At 41.6% G+C, this 15,521-nt stretch overlaps 1 protein-coding gene across 1 annotated transcript; it reads left to right on the top strand.

Moving 5' to 3' along the window:
* Window positions 1–4,986: 4,986 nt before the first annotated feature.
* Window positions 4,987–5,622, top strand: LOC133760904 (meiotic nuclear division protein 1 homolog). Its single transcript, XM_062193479.1, has one exon. It carries the CDS (start codon window positions 5,009–5,011, stop codon window positions 5,492–5,494), a length of 486 nt encoding a protein of 161 aa, XP_062049463.1. The 5' UTR covers window positions 4,987–5,008; the 3' UTR covers window positions 5,495–5,622.
* Window positions 5,623–15,521: the final 9,899 nt, after the last annotated feature.

Here is a 15,521-nt window from a genome sequence, read left to right as displayed (position 1 = left end):
ACACAATTCAGAGGAAGAGAACGGCCAGTATTGTAAAGGCTGCATTTTCCCCTCTTGTCCATTATCTATCATTGGCCCGAAGGGTCACAGGGGGAGAGTCACGGCTATATCCTGAAGACCTTGTACTCGCCGACCTCGGGTTCACTGGGCAGGTCCTCCCTCTGGATGTGATGAGGGGGAGGAGGCAGAAGAGGTGAGGGATAAGGGTGAAGAGGGGGAGGGCAGGGGTTCAGGAGCCGCAGGGGCCGGAGGCAACGGAGCCGGAACCGGAGGCTGAGGGGCAGAGGGATAAGGGGGAGGCAAGTCTGAGTCAAACACAATGAGGTCAGCCTGCGACTCGGGCAGAACAGTGGGAGGTGACAGAGAGGGTGTCTTGACAGGGAGCATAACCGCCGGGGTTGATGCCCTGGAAAAGGAGGTAGGTGGCAGGAACGGTCTTACCCAATCCAGTGGTGTTTCACAGAGATCCTGCGAGACCATTATGTAGGGTTGTTGGTCCAGATGCCATGTTGGCCAGGCTGAAAGACAATCTCTTTCACTTGTCAGATGACCGGCAAATGGAATGAACCCTCCGGAGGCCAGTCCACCCCAAAGTAGGCCACTCAGTATTACAGAAAACTTGTCATTTAGATTTCTTTACTAGAAGAGAAAGATTATGAGCCCTTTCTCATACATTTGGCCAATGAGCCAGAGTGAGAGAGAGAGAGAGAGGCGTTGAAGCGGTTTGACCCGTTAGTAGACAACAAAATATACAACAACAAGGACACAGAAAAGACAATAGACAAACAACGACCACTCAGAGTGTCCACAAAGAACCTAAAATGGTGCACTGTCCGAACTGTCTGTGCTGGCAACAGAGTTACTGAATTTCATCCGAAATTACCCGATAGGAGGCTTCTGGGCGTCCCCAGTCCTCCTCCACCACCAGGGCATCCCCCGGGGCTGTGACCTATGGCACCCAAACACGTCTGTCTGCCGTGGTTGGGGAAGGCTCACATACCGCCCCAACAGTCACACTCACCAGCCTGATATGCCTGACAAAACCAAGAAATCTGTCCCTGAACCGAGATATTTGTCCCTGAAGCGAGATATCTGTCCCTGAAGTGATCGCTATTAAGGTGCCGTTACTTACCCCAAGAGGGTCTGTTGGGAGCGTCCAGAGGCAGCAGAGCAAATCTCGGTGGGACCTCCAAATGTAAGGGCCGCAGAACGTCTACCGCCAAGGAACGACTCCAAGAGACACTGTCATGCAATCAGCAAAGGGTTTATTTTACTCCAGCATGCTGGGGCTGTCTGAGCACTCAGGAACAGAGCAGCCCCGAGTGAAAGAAGGCTAAGGTTTTTATACAGTGCAACAAACAAATGGGAGGAGCTGAGTTCATACAAAGATCACTAAGTTACAGGAACTTATCGTAGCTCTTTCCAGACTCCTGCAAGCATTATCACGTGAGACAGTTACACAAAGCAGTTTTACAAGGCCATCTCTCAAGCGGATGGGGACAGTATCACAGGCAAGTGGGGACACATGTTTCAAACAGAGATAATTTGGTTCCTTATCACCATAGCTACACTTGGATTTTTGCAGTTTCAGTTTTATGGCTTTACTTTTAAGCTTTTAACCCTTTCAGGGTGTCTTTATCATTTGGGGGCATTGTACTGTCTTCCTTTTTCTTGTTACCTTGGTTTCTGCATTTGTTTGGCATTGTGGAGATATTCTTTGATTTCTTCACCTGGTGTATTTTCTTGTTATACTATGACTCTAGATTAAGTGAACTGTCTGCTTTTGATGGATCTTTAGAGGCTGTGATGGGTGTGGCCAGAGAGCACTGTTTGGTTCTTCAGGGTTAAGGGTGTGCCAAAGGTGACTCACCCAGTTTGTCCTCTCTCTTTCTCTCTCTCTCTTTTGACTCAGAAGGGAAGTAATTCTGCACAGCTGAGTGGAATTGAGGTTAGTTGATGTATGAAATCTGGCCCCTATTGGTATTAGTCTGCTGTACCCCAAGAACCACACAAAGGGTCTATGCAGCCCTCAGTGTGGTATCACATTTCTCAGCAGTCTCTCACCAGGTTGCCAAGGTTACCGAGTTTGTGTACTTGGAGAGTTCTCTCACACACCCTTAGATTTTCACAGTCTCAGTTCGTTAGCTCCACACTTTCACTAGGTTCTAACCTCCAGTTATTTCTCCCCACCAGAGTCAGGTTTTTCTGCTTGGCTGATGGCAGGCGCCACTTAAGTATGTCCAAAATGGTGCCTGTTCTTTGTCTTGCTTGGCTTTGTAAGGTGCATGGAGAGAGAGGCTAGTGTCCATGCCGGTTCCCCTTATTTATTCGTTTTTTTTTTTCTCTCCTCCAGTCAGCCTGGTGAACTTTCCCCAGCGGGGCTTCAAGCCTCGTTCCCTCTAGGCTCTTTCTGCCTTTCCCCACCAATGACTTAGGTTACCGAGGTTTTTGTCTCACCTCCCCTTCCAGCACTGGTGTGCAGACTCCATGGCTGGGCTTCCACAGCTTGGCTTCCATGCCTCGGCTTTTGCGCCCTGGGCATCCTTGTTCTCCCCATAGGTACTCCGTGTCACATCCACTAGATCTGGAAGAGTTTCCTCTGTAATTTTTTCCTGAGCCTTTTCCCAAGACTACAGTAACTCCACTTTTATTAAACTATCTTTTTCGGACTATCAGTGTGCACCCTCACTATTCCGCCATCTTGGCTCCTCCCTTCGGTAGTACTTTTATTAATGATTTGATTTCTTTCATAGTTATGGGTCTGTTTAGGTTTTCTATATCTTCATGGTTCAGTTTAGGAAGGTTGTATGTGTCCAGGAATCTATCCATTTCTTCCAGATTCCCCAATTTGTTAGCATACATCTCTTTGTAGTAGTTCCTGATTATTCTTTTTTATTTCTGTTGTGTCTGTTGTTACATTTCCATTGTCATCTTTAATTTTACAGATTTTGATCTTCTTTCTCCTTTTTTTAGTTAGTTGGGCCAATGGTGTGTCTATTTTGTTTATTTTTTCAAAGAACCAGCTCTTGGTTTTGTTGATCTTTTGTATTTTTTTTGTTTCAATTCTGTTTATTTCTTCTCTAGTATTTTGTATTTCTTTTCTTCTGCTGGGTTTGGGTTTGGTTTGCTACTGTTTTTCTAAATCATTGAGGTGCATGGAGAGGTCATTTGTTTGGTTCCTTTCCAGTTTCTTGATGTAGGTACCAATTGCTATAAACTTTCCTCTTAGCACTGCTTTTGCTGTATCCCACAAGTTTTGATATGTTGTGTTCTCATTTTCATTTGTTTCTATACCTTTTTTGATTTTTCTTTTGATTTCTTCTATGACCCACTGTTCATTCAGAATAATGTTGCTCATTCTCCATGTGTTTGCATATGGTGTAGAGATTCTTGAGTTGTTAATTTTGAGTTTCATTGCGTTATGGTCTGAGAAGATGCATGGTATAATTTTTATTTATTTTTTGAATATTTGAGGCTCCCTTTATGGCCTAGCATATGGTCAATCCTAGAGTATGTTCCATGTGCTGGGCAGAAATATGTGAACTTTGTGGCTGTCGGGTGGAAGGCTCTGAAGATATCTAGTAGGTCTATTTGGTCTATAGCATCAATTAGCTTTGTTGTTTCCTTGTTGGTTTTCTGTCTGGTTGATCTGTCCATTGGTGAAAGTGGGGTGTTGAAGTCCCTCTTACTATTATGTTTGAGTCTATATCTCCCTTTAAGTCCTTTAGTAATTCTTTCAAGTAGCCAGGCACCCTGTAATTAGGTGCATATACATTTATAATAGTAATGTCTTCATGTTGGATTGATTCTTTAATCATTATATAGTGTCCCTTTGTCTCTTTTAATAGTTTCTGTGTTAAGGTCTATTTTGTCTGATATTAGGATGGCCACACCAGCTCTTTTTTGATTCCTGTTAGCTTGGTCTATCTTTTTCCATCCTTTCACTTTCAGTCTGCATGCATCTTTGTTGATAAGGTGTGTTTCCTGAAGGCAGCATATAGATGGATTCTTTTTTTTAATCCAATCAGCTAGTCTGTGTCTCTTGGTTGTAGAGTTGAGGACATTTACATTCAGTGTGACTGACTATTATTAAATACTGTCTTTTTCCAGTCATGTTTCCTTAAATGAGCTGTTTATGTATTTTGAGATTTGTTTGTAGTTGGGTCATTTTCTTTTCTTTTCTTTTTTTTTTTTGACAGGCAGAGTGGACAGTAGAGGGAGACAGAGTGAAAGGTCTTCCTTTTTGCCATTGGTTCACCCTCCAATGGCCGCCACCGTAGGCGCGCTGCAGCCAGCGCACCGCGCTGTTCCGATGGCAGGAGCCAGGTGCTTCTCCTGGTCTCCCATGGGGTGCAGGGCCCAAGGACTTGGGCCATCCTCCACTGCACTCCCTGGTCATGGCAGAGAGCTGGCCTGGAAGAGGGGCAACCGGGACAGGATCGGTGCCCCGACCAGGACTAGAACCCGGTGTGCCAGCACCGCAAGGCGGAGGATTAGCCTGTTAAGCCATGGCGCCGGCCTAGTTGGGTCATTTTCTGCATTCATCTTTCTTTGTGGTGAAGTTCTTGTTTTTGTATTTCTGTGTGCATCATGTCTTTGAGCTAGTGTTGTAGGGTTGGACACAAGGATACAAATTCTTTCAGTTTCTGTTTGTCGTGGAAGATCTTTATTTCCCCTTCATTCATAAATGATAGCTTTGCAGGATATAGTATTCTAGGTTGGCTTTGTTTGTCTTTTAAAACTTGGAATATATCATGCCACTGTCTCCTTGCCTGTAGTGTTTGCGATGAGAAGTCTGGGGTGAGTCTGATTAAATTACCCTGAATGTGATTTGTCATTTCTCTTTGGCACATTTTAGGATTTGTTTTTTGTGTTTCACTGAGCTGAGTGTTGCCACAATGTGTCATGGTGAATTTCTCTTCTGGTCTAATTTGTTTGGGCTCCTGAGTATTTGTTGAATTTTGTTGTTTGTTTCTTTGGTGCTCCCAAAGAAAAAGGCATTACTGCCATGTCAGTCAAAGACGTCCTCCAGAGTTTAGTTGATGATGGGATGGTTGACTGTGAGAGGATTGGAACGTCGAATTACTACTGGGCTTTTCCTAGTAAAGCTCTTCACACGAGGAAACGCAAGGTGGAGGTTCTGGAATCTCAGTTGTCTGAGGGAAACCAGAAGTATGCAAACCTACAGAAAAATATTGAGAAAGCTAAAATTGGCCGACATGAGACGGAAGAACGAGCCAGGATAGCAAAAGAGCTTTCTTCACTGCGGGAAGAAAGGGACCAGCTAAAAGCAGAAGTGGAGAAATACAAGGAATGTGACCCACAAGTTGTGGAAGAAATACGTCAAGCAAATAAAATAGCCAAAGAAGCTGCTAACAGATGGACTGATAACATATTTGCAATAAAATCTTGGGCCAAAAGAAAATTTGGATTGGAAGAAAATAAAATTGATAAAAATTTTGGAATCCCGGAAGACTTTGACTACATAGACTGAAATCCTTGCTGCTGGGGAAGCCCTGTGAGCTGTGAATATGTAAATATTTGATGGTTCCAACCGCGTGTACGGAATTGCCACTTGCCTGTCACTGCTTACCGCTTTTTGGATTTTAAATAAAGTACAACATGCAGAAAAAAAAAAATGGTGTCCGAAGGCACCATTCTAAGACTCTAGAGCCCCGGTGGAAAGGCCCCTTCACTGTGCTGTTGACAACTTCCACCGCTCTCAAGGTCGACGGAATCGCTGCTTGGGTCCACGCCTCACACGTGAAGCAAGCACCACCTCCCCAGGGCCCCGAGGATCTGGATAGACCAGCCAAATGGAAGCTCCAGCGCACTCAGAACCCACTCAAGCTAAGACTTTCAAAAAACTGTTTAATATTTATGATGTTCCTGGCCTTTCCCCATTGTTTTTCCAATCCCCATGTTCCGCAATTGTTAACGTGGAACCTAACCCAGTCCAGCAAGAACAGAGTTTCCTCCCTCCAGTGAGGCAGGTTCTCCCCAGGCCGGTTCAATAGATTTTAAGATTAAAATCTTTGCAAAAAGAAAAGGAGGGAATGAAGGACCCTTATGGGGGAGAGGGACAAGAAACTAGGCCTGGGCAGATATCAGGGGCTTCTTAAGAGGTTAGATGTTCCCCAGGGTCCAGCGGGCACGTTCTCTGGGAAGGAAAAGTCTATCCCCTTTAGAGAACCTCTAGGCATGCCCAGAGCAGAGCTGCCACTCCCCCTTCGGAGAGTCTCAGTACTCTCCTCAGCATTCTCTTCAGCTGGTTCCCTCAGCACTCTCCTCAGCATTCTCTTCAGCTGGTTCCCTCAGCACTCTCCTCAGCATTCTCCGGTATGCTAATTATCCCTCTATATAACCTGTGTGAAACTGCCGCTCAGGGCTCCTCACCGCCTTAGGTGGGGGCCCGTTTGCGCAAACGTACAATAAATACCTCATGCTTTTTGCAAAAAAAAAAAAAACAAAAAAACTTCTGTTGGAAGTTTTCTGATATTATTTCATTGAAAATGCCTTCTAATCCATTCTCTCTTTCTACACCCTCAGGGACTCCTATTATTTGGACATTACAACACTTGATTAAATCTTGTAGGTCTCCAATTATATTTTTTAATTATCTAATTTCTTCTTCCTGTGTTTGATCTGACTGTATTATTTTTGGAAGTTTGTCTTCAAGTTCTGATATTCACTCTTCTATTTCATCTGTTCGATTTCTGAGGGATTCCAAGGTGTTTTTTATATGGTCAATTGAGTTTTTCATTTCCAGTATTTCATTCTGGCTTCTCTTTAGGATCTCTAATCCTTGGGCATGCTTTTCATTCAGATCTTGAATCTGTTTCTCATTACTTCTAAATAATCTGATTATTAATTTTCCGAATTCTTTTTCTGGCATGTTCAAATTCTTCTTATTCAGTCTCTATTATGGATGGTTTAGCCTGCTCCACTGGTGAGTTCATAGGTTCTTCTATATTCTTAGTCAGGATTTTTCCTTTGTTCTTCGGCATTTCTGTTTGGCTTAATTTTCAGGTTGATTTCCCTCTGCAATGGGCTACTATGGGTCTGTACCGATAGCCAGTGTAAGCAGGCAGCTCTATCGTCTAGCGTTTGTTTATTTCTGGTAACTTGAATAGGCTGGTGCCAGGACTTTGAGGTGCCAAACTGCACCCCTTGGGGCCAGTTCTCCTGTTCCTTTGTTCTCCCTAAAGTGCCTGGGCCTCCATAGTTCAGCGTCTCCAGTCACTGTGCCCACTGCGTGACGAGTGGGGAGTCGTTCCAAACCACTGTGGTCCCCACCACTGAAGTTCCTAATTCAGAAGGGGAAAGCAGAGCCTGCCCTCTTTCACACTCAAATGTAAACAAACAAGATGGCTGCTCTCCGCCTGCTGCAGCTCTGATTGGGGATGGGGAGACACCAAAGGATCCTGGCATATTCAGTCTCTCAGTTCGTCCCCCTGGATTGCACCCTTTTCCCGTGGGTGCTATTCACTTTGTTTTGATTTCCTCCCCCACTCAACCGAGCATGTGTCTCACCTGTCCATCCCAGGGTGGATCAGAGGTGGCGGTTGTGGCGGCAGCTGCAGCAGCCTCCTGCTGTTTTTTTTTTTCTGTTCTCTTTCTGCAGTTCTGGGCACCTCTACCTGGCCTGGGGTGGACCCCGACACTCTCTGGTGTGCTCCTGTGTCACTCTAGCCAACCTTTTGTGGTTCTGTCAACTGACTGTCCCCTCTATTCATCAGTTTCTCTCTGCAACTCGGCACACCTTGCTGCTATACTGCCATCTTGACCCCTCCCAGTCCCATAAGTTTTTAGATTCTGTGTTTTTGTTTTCATTACTTTCAAGGAATTTTAAAATTTCTCTTTCAACAAAACATCAAAAAGATCATCCACCATGACCATGTGGGATTTATCCCTGTTATGCAGGGATGGTTCCAATATGCAAATAAATAAACATGATACATCACATCAACAAAATAAAGGACAAAAATAATAGATTACCTCAATAGATTCCAAGAAAGCATTTGATAAAATACAGCATCCTTTCATGAAAAATTCTGTGATAAACTGGGTGTAGAAGGAACATACCTCAATGCAACAAAACCTATTATACAATACAGTTCTGGAAGTTTTATCCAGAGTCATTAGACAAGAAAAACAAATCAAGGAGTACTAATTGGAATGAAGGCAGTCAAATTATACATGTTTGTAGAAATGACATGCTTCTTTATACAGGAGAACCAAAATATTCCACAAAGACTAATAGGAAAATATTCCACAAAGAACTGATAGGAAATTCAACAAATTTACATGACATAAAATCAGTACACAAAAATCAATAGCATTCTTATACACCAACAATGTTTTGGTTGAGAAAGAAATTATAAGAATAATCCCATTCACAATACCTTCGAAAAAGTTTAAATACTTTGGGGTAATTTTTTTTAAAGATTTTTTTATTTGTTTGAAACACAGAGTTAGAGAAAGAGATACAGACACAGAGAGAGGTTTTCCACCTGCTGGTTCATTCCCCAAATGGCCGCAACAGCTGGAGCTGCACCAATCCGAAGCCAGGAGCCAGGAGCTTCTTCTGGGTCTCCCACATGAATGAAGGGGCCCAAGCACTTGATCCATGTTCCACTGTTTTCCACGGGCATAGCAGAGAGCTGGATTAGAAGTGGAGTTGCTGGGACTAGAAACGGCACCAATATGGGATGCTGGCACTGCAGGAGGAGGATTAACCTACTGCACTGCAGCGCTGGCCTCATCTTTGGGGTAAATTTAACCAAGGATGTGAACTGTCACTATGATGAAAATCACAAAACATTAATGAAATATTTGAAGAAGATACAAAAATGGAAAAATATTCCATGTTCATTGATTGGATGAATTAATATTGTCACAATGCCCATATTGTCCAAGGCTACTTACAGATCCAATGCAATCTCCACAAAAATTACAAAAACTAGAAAAAAAGCCTAAAGTTCAAGTGAACACGTGGAAGACCCAGACTAGCCAATGCAACTATAAAACATAAAAACAATCTGGAGATATCCCAATATCAAATTTCTAAAAGGACTATTATAATTAAAGTAGTATATAGTATATATAAAAATAGTATGTAGTATATATAAAAGTTGATATGTAGGCCAATGGAACTGCCTAGAGATCCCCTGATGACTGCTGCAAGCTGCCTGTGGCCTTGTGGAGGTGTCTCACAAATTTGCCTGTTCCTGTCGCAGGCTTGTGCTCTGAAGACCTATTCTCCCTGCCACCCAGAAACCCACCACATACCCACTCCATCAGTGGCTGATCACCTATTCCTCTACATGAACTCCGAAGAGTTGCCTCTGGCTTTCCTAGCTACACCAGATCAACCCCAGTCAAATTATCCAGTGGGCTGAACCACATATTCTTCAATAAAATCTGAACCCTTTCGCATTTAGTCTTCCTTGGGTGTGCTTCCTCAGTCCAAATGGTAACAAATAGAGTTTCCTTATATCTTATAGTAGTTTTTGGTTTAAGGTATATGACATCATATATTTAATATATACAAATTTGGGAACATGGTGATTCTTTCCCTTCCACCATACTCCAACATTTCTTCCTCCCTCCTCTTCCTTTCACATTCTTATTTTTAACAGGGATAAATTTTCATTTAATTTTATGCTCATAAGATTAACCCTACACTATGTTGAGAGTTCATTGAATAGCATGAAGAAAAAGGGAAAAAAAGAGCCAAAACAAACAAACAAGACAAACATTGTTCTTTGACACTCATAGCAAGGGCATTTTAAAATTGCAGTGTCTCAAGGTGTCAGTTTATCTCCTATAATTACCTTCTAAGTACTCTATTACTTACCACAGATCAGAGAGATCGTATGGTATTTGTCTTTTTGTGACTGGCTATTTTCATTAAGTATAATGATTTCTAGTTCCATCCATTTTATAGCAAATGACAGGATTTCATTTTTTACTACTGTGTAATATTCCATAGTGTATATATACCATAATTTCTTTATTCAGTCTTCAGTTAATGAACATCTGGGTTGATTCCATATCCTAGCTATTGTAAATTGAGCTGTAATAAACATGGGGGTACAGATCACTCTTCCATATGTTGGTTTTATTTTCTTTTTTTAAATTCCAAGGGTGGGATGGTTGGGTCATATGATAGGTCTATATTCAAATTTCTGAGATATTTCCATACTATCTTCCATAGTGTCTGTACCAGTTTACATTTCCACCAACAGTGGATTAGGATACCCTTCTTCCCACATGCCTGACAGCATTTGTTGTTTGTTGATGTCTGTATGAGAGCCATTCTAACTGGGGTGAGATGAAACCTCATTGTGGTTTTGATTTGCATTTCCCTGATGGCTAGTGATCCTGAGCATTTTTTCATGTGTCTATTGGCCATTTGAATTTCCTCTCTTGAAAAAATGTCTGTTCAGTCCTTTGTCCATTTCTTGAGTAGGTTGTCTTTGTTGAGTTTCTTGAGCTCTTTATAGATTCTGGAGGTTAAGTCTTTATCAGTTGCATAGTTTGCATATATTGTCTCCCATTCTGTCAGTTGGCCTCTATACTTTACTGTTTCTTTTGCAGTGTTTAAGATTTTCAGCTTGATGTAACCCCATTTGTTAATTTTGACTTTGATTGTCCATGCTTCTGGGGTCTTTTCCAAGAAGTCTTTCCCTGTGACAGTGTCTTGTAGGGTTTCCTCAATGTTGTCTAGCAATTTGATGGTACCATGTTGTAGATTTAGGTCACAATTTGAGTGGCTTTTTGTGTAAGTTGTAAAATAGGGGTCTTGTTTCATACTTCTGCATGCAGAGATCGATCCAGTGTTCCCAGCACCATTTGTTGACAATACGGTCTTGGCGCTAGGGGTTTATTTTGGCTCCTTTGTCATAGATAAATTGGTTGTAAATGTGGAGATTAATTTCTGGAATTTCTATTCTGCTCCATTGGTCTACATGTCTGTTTTTGTGCCAGTACCATGGTGTTTTGATTGTAACTGCCCTATAGGATGTCTTGAGGTCTGGTGCTTTGTTTTTATTGTTTAAGAATGCTTTGGATGGCGGCAAGATGGCGGAATAGGAAGGGAGCACACTGATAGTCCGGGAAGAGACAGTTTAATAAAAGTAGAGATACTGCAGGTTCAGGGAAGAGTAGGGGAAGAAACAGCAGAGGAAACCCTTCTGGAACTAGTGATTCACAGTGGACCTGCATGGAGAGCGTGGGAGCCCAAGTTCGGAACACCAGCGGCAGACTCAACACACCAGCACTGGAACGCAAGGTGAGCTGAACCTTAATAGCCCGAGACATCAGCGGGAAAGTGGAAAGAAGAGATTAGAGGGAACGAGGCTTGAAACTCCATGGGGAAAAGTTCACCAGGCTAACTAGAAGAGAGAGAGGGAAAAAAAAGTGACCGATACGGACACGAGTTTCTCTCTCTCCGCTCACCCCTCAAAGGCGAGCAAGACAAAGAGCAGGCGCCATTTTGGACATACGTCATAAGCAGGGCGACCCCAGGTCTGCACCGGCCCTGAGCCTAACAGAAAAATCTGACTCTGGGGGGGGGGCGGAATAACTGGAGATTAGGGTCTAACTTGGCAACCCAGTGGGAGAATGCAGGAGAATTGGAGCCCACACTGAGGGCAGCAGAGATTCCCTGTGTGGTCCTTGGGAAAAAGCTTCCAATCTCTGGCTCCTATGGGTATATCATTCGCCTGCTAACTACCTCAAATTCCATTCAGCTGTGTGGAATTACTTCTCTTTTGAATCAAAAAAAAAAAAAAAAAGAGAGAGAGAGAGAGGGAGGGAGAGATTTACCATGCCTAACCTGGGAGTGAAACCTTTGACACACCCTCAACCCTGAGGAACCAAACACAGCTCTCAGGCCACACTCATCTCAAGCCTCTAAGACTCCACCGAAAGCAGACAGTCCACTTAATATAGAGCCAAAGTATAACAAGAAAAAACACCACAGTAAAAAAACCAAATATCTCCAACATGGCAAACAACAAACGCAAAAACCGAGGTAACAAGAACAAGGAAGACACTATGATGCCCCCAAATGAAAAAGACACCCCAATTAAGATTATGAAGATGATGAGATCGAAGAAATGCAAGAAGCAGATCTCAAAAAATTGATAAGAACATTAAGAAGTTCTCAAAAACAAATTCTTGAACTACAGAAATCCTTAATGGACAAGATAGAAAATCTCTCTCGTGAAAATGAACTATTAAGGAGGAATCAAAATGAAATGAAACAACTAGTAGAACAAGAAACTGTGATAGTGATGAGAAATCATAATGAAATGAAGAATTCAATAGATCAAATGACAAACACATTAGAGAGCCTTAAAAACAGAATGGGCGAAGCAGAAGACAGAATATCGGACTTAGAAGACAGAGAACAGGAAAGGAAACAGGCAAACCAAAGAAAAGAAGAAGAAATTAGAAACCTAAAAAATATTGTCGGGAATCTACAGGATACTATTAAAAACCTAACATTCGGGTTCTAGGAGTTCCTGAAGGCATGGAGAGGGAGAAAGGATTAGAAGGCCTTTTTAGTGAGATACTAGCAGAAAATTTCCCAGGTTTGGAGAAGGACAGAGATATCTTAGTACAGGAAGCTTATAGAACCCCTAGTAAACATGACCAAAAGAGATCCTCACCATGACATGTTGTAATCAAACTCACCACAGTGAAACATAAAGAAAAGATTCTCAAATGTGCAAGAGAGAAACGTCAGATTACTCTCAGAGGATCTCCAATTAGACTCACAGCTGACTTCTCATCAGAAACCCTACAAGCTAGAAGGGAATGGCGAGACATAACCCAGGTACTAAAAGAGAAAAACTGCCAGCCCAGAATATTATATCTTGCAAAGATCGCATTTGTGAATGAAGGTGAAATAAAGACTTTTCATAGCAAACAGAAATTGAAAGAATTTGTCGCCACTCATCCAGCCCTGCAAAAGATGCTTAATGATGTGTTACATACAGAAACACAGAAACACGGTCACCAATATGAAAGAAGGTAAAGGAAGGAAACCTCACAGCAAAAGATCACAGGAAGCTCAATTTCTCTTTGACACAGAATTAAAATCTGATTCTCTGTTAAAGCAATGTGTTTAAGTAATCTATTATGTTCTCTTGATGTCTGTTAAATTCTAATTGTTCAAAAACAGCTGAATTTCTATTAAGAGCTATGGATTATTTAAATACGTGCTTATTTTCAAAGATTTGAATAATCACCTTGTAACAATGATCAGATTTGGTCTATGTTATGTCATGATTTTAAGGAATCTTATTTCAACGAGATATTTTGGATTTTGAGCCTTCTTGGCATTCTTGACAGGCATTCCAAAAAATCAAAGTTTCAAACAATCTAGTATCTAAAATCTCCAGTAAACCCTAGACTTTGCTTTTTCCAGTTTGGGCCCAACTGAAAAAATCGAAGGACCTATGTCTCTCATCTTATAGAGACACCAACTAATCAGGGTATTTGGATTATATTAGAAGTACTGTCAAGATGTGACGTGGTAGTAAATTTTAAGTTTCTATAATGGAAAATTCTATTAATACAAATGTTTGAGAATTAAAAAGTCTAGTGATCTTGTGTTACTAGACATGATAGTTATCTTAATGAGAAAGCCCCAGAGGCCTAAAGGGTTAAATACTTGTAAAATCCTACAGGTGCTTTCAAAAATACTGTGAAGTAAGCAAGTGCCTCTTGTTGGTTGATGAGTTTATAATTTTAAACATGGCGACGTAAAGTCTTTTGTCATCCACAGTTATATATGATTTGCTGCTCATAAAACTAAAGTGTTCTTGGTTCTGTGTTTAGCTGTCCTCCTATGGGTTCCTATGGAGTTTTTCCAGCCACTTCTATGGTATTCAGTACTTTGGGATGGCTCTGTAAACAGATGAAGGCAATAATGTATTAACAGTACCAACTGAGAGAAAGTATGGTTAACTGAGGTTACTAAAAACAAAAAGCAATTCAAATCAATAGGCAATCTACAAAAAGAGTTAAATATTTTAAAAGCTATTATTAAAATTGTTATATTGGTCTATTATGTTATGTTATATGTGTGTACATATTGTATGTCCACATAGGAAAATTTTATTAAGAATTTTATTTTAATCGGCTTATAGATAAGATTGTCCATAAATATAAGCTGCTAAAATTAATCAAAGATTCATTTTAATTCGTGTGACCTGAATCTCTGCATCATATGTTTTAAACTTGTTGGTAGAAAGAAACTAAAAACATTTTATATGTTTGTGCTTAAGTTTACTGGTTAAACAAACTACACCATGTTAGATATTTAAGAGGTGTTTCCAAATACATGATTCTTAAAATTTCTAGAAGGCATTGGACCTTCTGGTAAATGTTTTCTTAAGTTGTTATCTAATGGTTGAAACTATTTGCTAAGTATTCATGTGATCTTGCTATTGTCAGCAATCGATCTAGGACTTGCTCCCTCATTTCTCTATTCTAAGCCCAACTTGTTCTTTCATTTCTCTATTCTCCTCAAGGTAGGAAACTAATTCTATTATAAAGGAATCTGTAGGACACACAATTTAATCTTTAGACCTTATAAAGGAGATGGCTAACATTTTTCTGTAATAGCATAGCCAAAATAAGAATTTAAATAATAATCTCATAGCTAGATTTACTTTGCCATCAGCGAAGTATACAGTAAGTAGATAAAACCTCCCTTTCAGACCAAAGGGAAAGAAAGTTTTAAAGTGAGAATATAATTTTCCTCATGGGCATTGTCTGCCTTAGAAAAACTACTACAGAACATGCCTGTGACTATAGACTTGTAGTTCAGGCCACTGAAGATTAGAGATGGGACTTGGGCACTCCCTTGACTTGCATCCTCTGGTCTGCTTGAACACAAACCAGGAGGAAAAGAAAGCTCGGCATCAGAAGCAATGGGTGGCAGGCCTATTAATGGCTGATCTGTACAGTGATCTGCCCTCAAGGAGACCCAACAGGCCAGTCCACTGCAGTGGCTTTCAATGTGGTAAGCCTGGGCTTCAGCAGAAGTCAGCTTGTGAAGAGCCCTGGCAGCTCTGCCAAGAGTTGGATCACTGGAAATGGACCTGCCCTGGAGTCGATGGATGCCCAGGTCAGAGCCACAGATCTTATTGGCTCTAAGCTGAAAAGCCCTTCACTCAGCCCAACTTCCAAAGTGACCACTGCAGCCGAGGGGATGGCCAAGTAGGGTCAGCAACATTGCAGGCAGAACTGTAAGTTTCTTGTTAGAGATGCCCCCTGCCTTTACCTGGCCAGCTCTCCTCCTAGGCCATCCAAGTAATGAAAGTCAACAGAGTGCCTTCCCCTAGGAGGTTCACACCTCCCTTAGGATGTACCTCATGTGAAGAGATAGATAGGTCTGGGCCTCTGAACTTACAAGGCCTAAAGCCCAACAGATTATTATCAAGCCCCTTCTGTTAGGTTCTATTTGCCTCTCAATCAGAAAACTTAATTGTAGCTTAGAC

This window comes from Lepus europaeus, chromosome 5, assembly GCF_033115175.1.
Source record: "Lepus europaeus isolate LE1 chromosome 5, mLepTim1.pri, whole genome shotgun sequence".
Lineage (NCBI taxonomy): Eukaryota > Metazoa > Chordata > Mammalia > Lagomorpha > Leporidae > Lepus > Lepus europaeus.
Note: the sequence above shows the minus strand (reverse complement) of the source record. Positions and strands in the feature narration are given on the sequence as shown.